Genomic DNA, 1533 nt, shown 5'->3' on the forward strand with positions numbered 1-1533 from the left:
TAATATATTAGGGTTATTTTTAATTGATGTCAATGGGATGAAACTATATTGCAGGTGACTCAAACATATTTAAAAATTCATAATACATAAAGTTTATGACAGCTCTTATAATTTTAAAGCTAAAAACATATTTAGTTTATGGAACTTAATCAATGGGCAACTATCTAAAGAATTACTTTCAAGGCATTTTTTACTTCATTTACAATGAAGGTTTCTCTTCTGTAAGCTTAAACACTTTAAAAATGGAACCTCACATATTCTGGTATTTGTTAATATTAGCTTTTAAAATCTATTAGCATTTATCTACATAGATTAAATGCTTTTGTATTAACAAATATTTCTTTATATATATATGTTTAGGCATGTCAAAAACATATTCAGATATTACTTTGGGGGCAAGATTACACTTGAAAAATCACCTGGACTTTTTAAAGGGGAGAAATTTTCTCTGGGCACCTAACAACTTGGTAGTGTCTTTAAACTCACTTGATTTATGACCAAACTGTAGCTAAGCAAAATTAATTGGACCACTTGCAAATAAAACAATAGAAAAATGTTTATTTCAAATGTCAAGCATTGCCAAGTAATTTTATATTAACACCAAATGTTAAAGAATAGGATACATTAAAGTTTTAATAACAATATTAAATTACAAGATTGGAATCTCCTCTTTGTTTTCTTTCCTTAGCATTTACATATTTGGCTTTGAAAAATATGGAACCGATACCTAAAGCCTTTTTTTATTCACTTCCCACTCAGTTTAATTGTTTTTGTCTTATTCAACCAATATGGAAGCAAATTTATTTAAAAGCCAGTTTGTTTGTGAAAATACCTAAAAATATTTTTAATTTTAAATGTTTTTTTTCCCTTTTTTTATAAAACATGTCACATCTTGATGCAGTTGATGTCAAGTGTGCTTAAGTCATTATGAATCAAGAGACTAACAATAGTGGCTGCAGAAACAGGTTTGTTGTCTGTACAAAGACTTCAGGTAAATTATGGTACTTCCATGTTAGCTGTGCATGTCCACCACGCTTCGTCTGTAACGCGAGTAGAAAAGGATGTTGTGTTTTAATTAATCATTCCTTACAATTCAAGATGAACTCCACATATTTGAGAATTCTTGGCTGAAAGAAAAGTCTTCAAGATACTGGATGCCTCTCACCACTTTGACAATAAACACACAAGAAAACCATTGTGTAAGGCACTCAAAAGGTTCTTATCAATCACGAGAGATCAGTCACACTGACATTCATTCCCATGCCAGGACTCACGTAAGGGACAGCATGCACTGCTTTGGGAAATTCTGGAGTCATAACACGTCCATTTTCTCCAGTACTTCCTGTAATTGACAGCCTTGCCTTGTTCCTCATGGCATCATTCAAGGTCATCTTAAATGAGAAAGGAGGGAAAGAAAGAAAAAGAAATCATAGGTTACGGTTTTCAAATGCATCCAGAGGAAAGACAGGGTTGTTTTTGAAAAGTTTACTTCTATCTGAAAGCTTCTAGCAAATGAAAGCAAACAGTGCAAAG

The 1533-nt window shown here is 32.0% G+C and overlaps 1 protein-coding gene across 6 annotated transcripts in view; it reads right to left on the reverse strand.

The window, feature by feature from the left end:
* Positions 1-538: 538 nt before the first annotated feature.
* The window catches only part of GRIA2 (glutamate ionotropic receptor AMPA type subunit 2), a 145934-nt gene continuing 144939 nt past the window's right edge, over positions 539-1533 (reverse strand). For all 6 annotated transcript variants that reach the window (XM_023228202.2, XM_023228168.2, XM_023228186.2 and 3 more), the window contains exon 16: positions 539-1391. Coding sequence is in view for 2 of the 6 variants with exons in the window: in XM_023228168.2 (XP_023083936.1) it covers positions 1227-1391 (165 nt within the window). In the remaining 4 variants the exon portion in view is untranslated. The remainder of the gene's footprint in view (positions 1392-1533) is intronic.

Source organism: Piliocolobus tephrosceles, chromosome 3, assembly GCF_002776525.5.
Source record: "Piliocolobus tephrosceles isolate RC106 chromosome 3, ASM277652v3, whole genome shotgun sequence".
NCBI classification, from domain to species: domain Eukaryota; kingdom Metazoa; phylum Chordata; class Mammalia; order Primates; family Cercopithecidae; genus Piliocolobus; species Piliocolobus tephrosceles.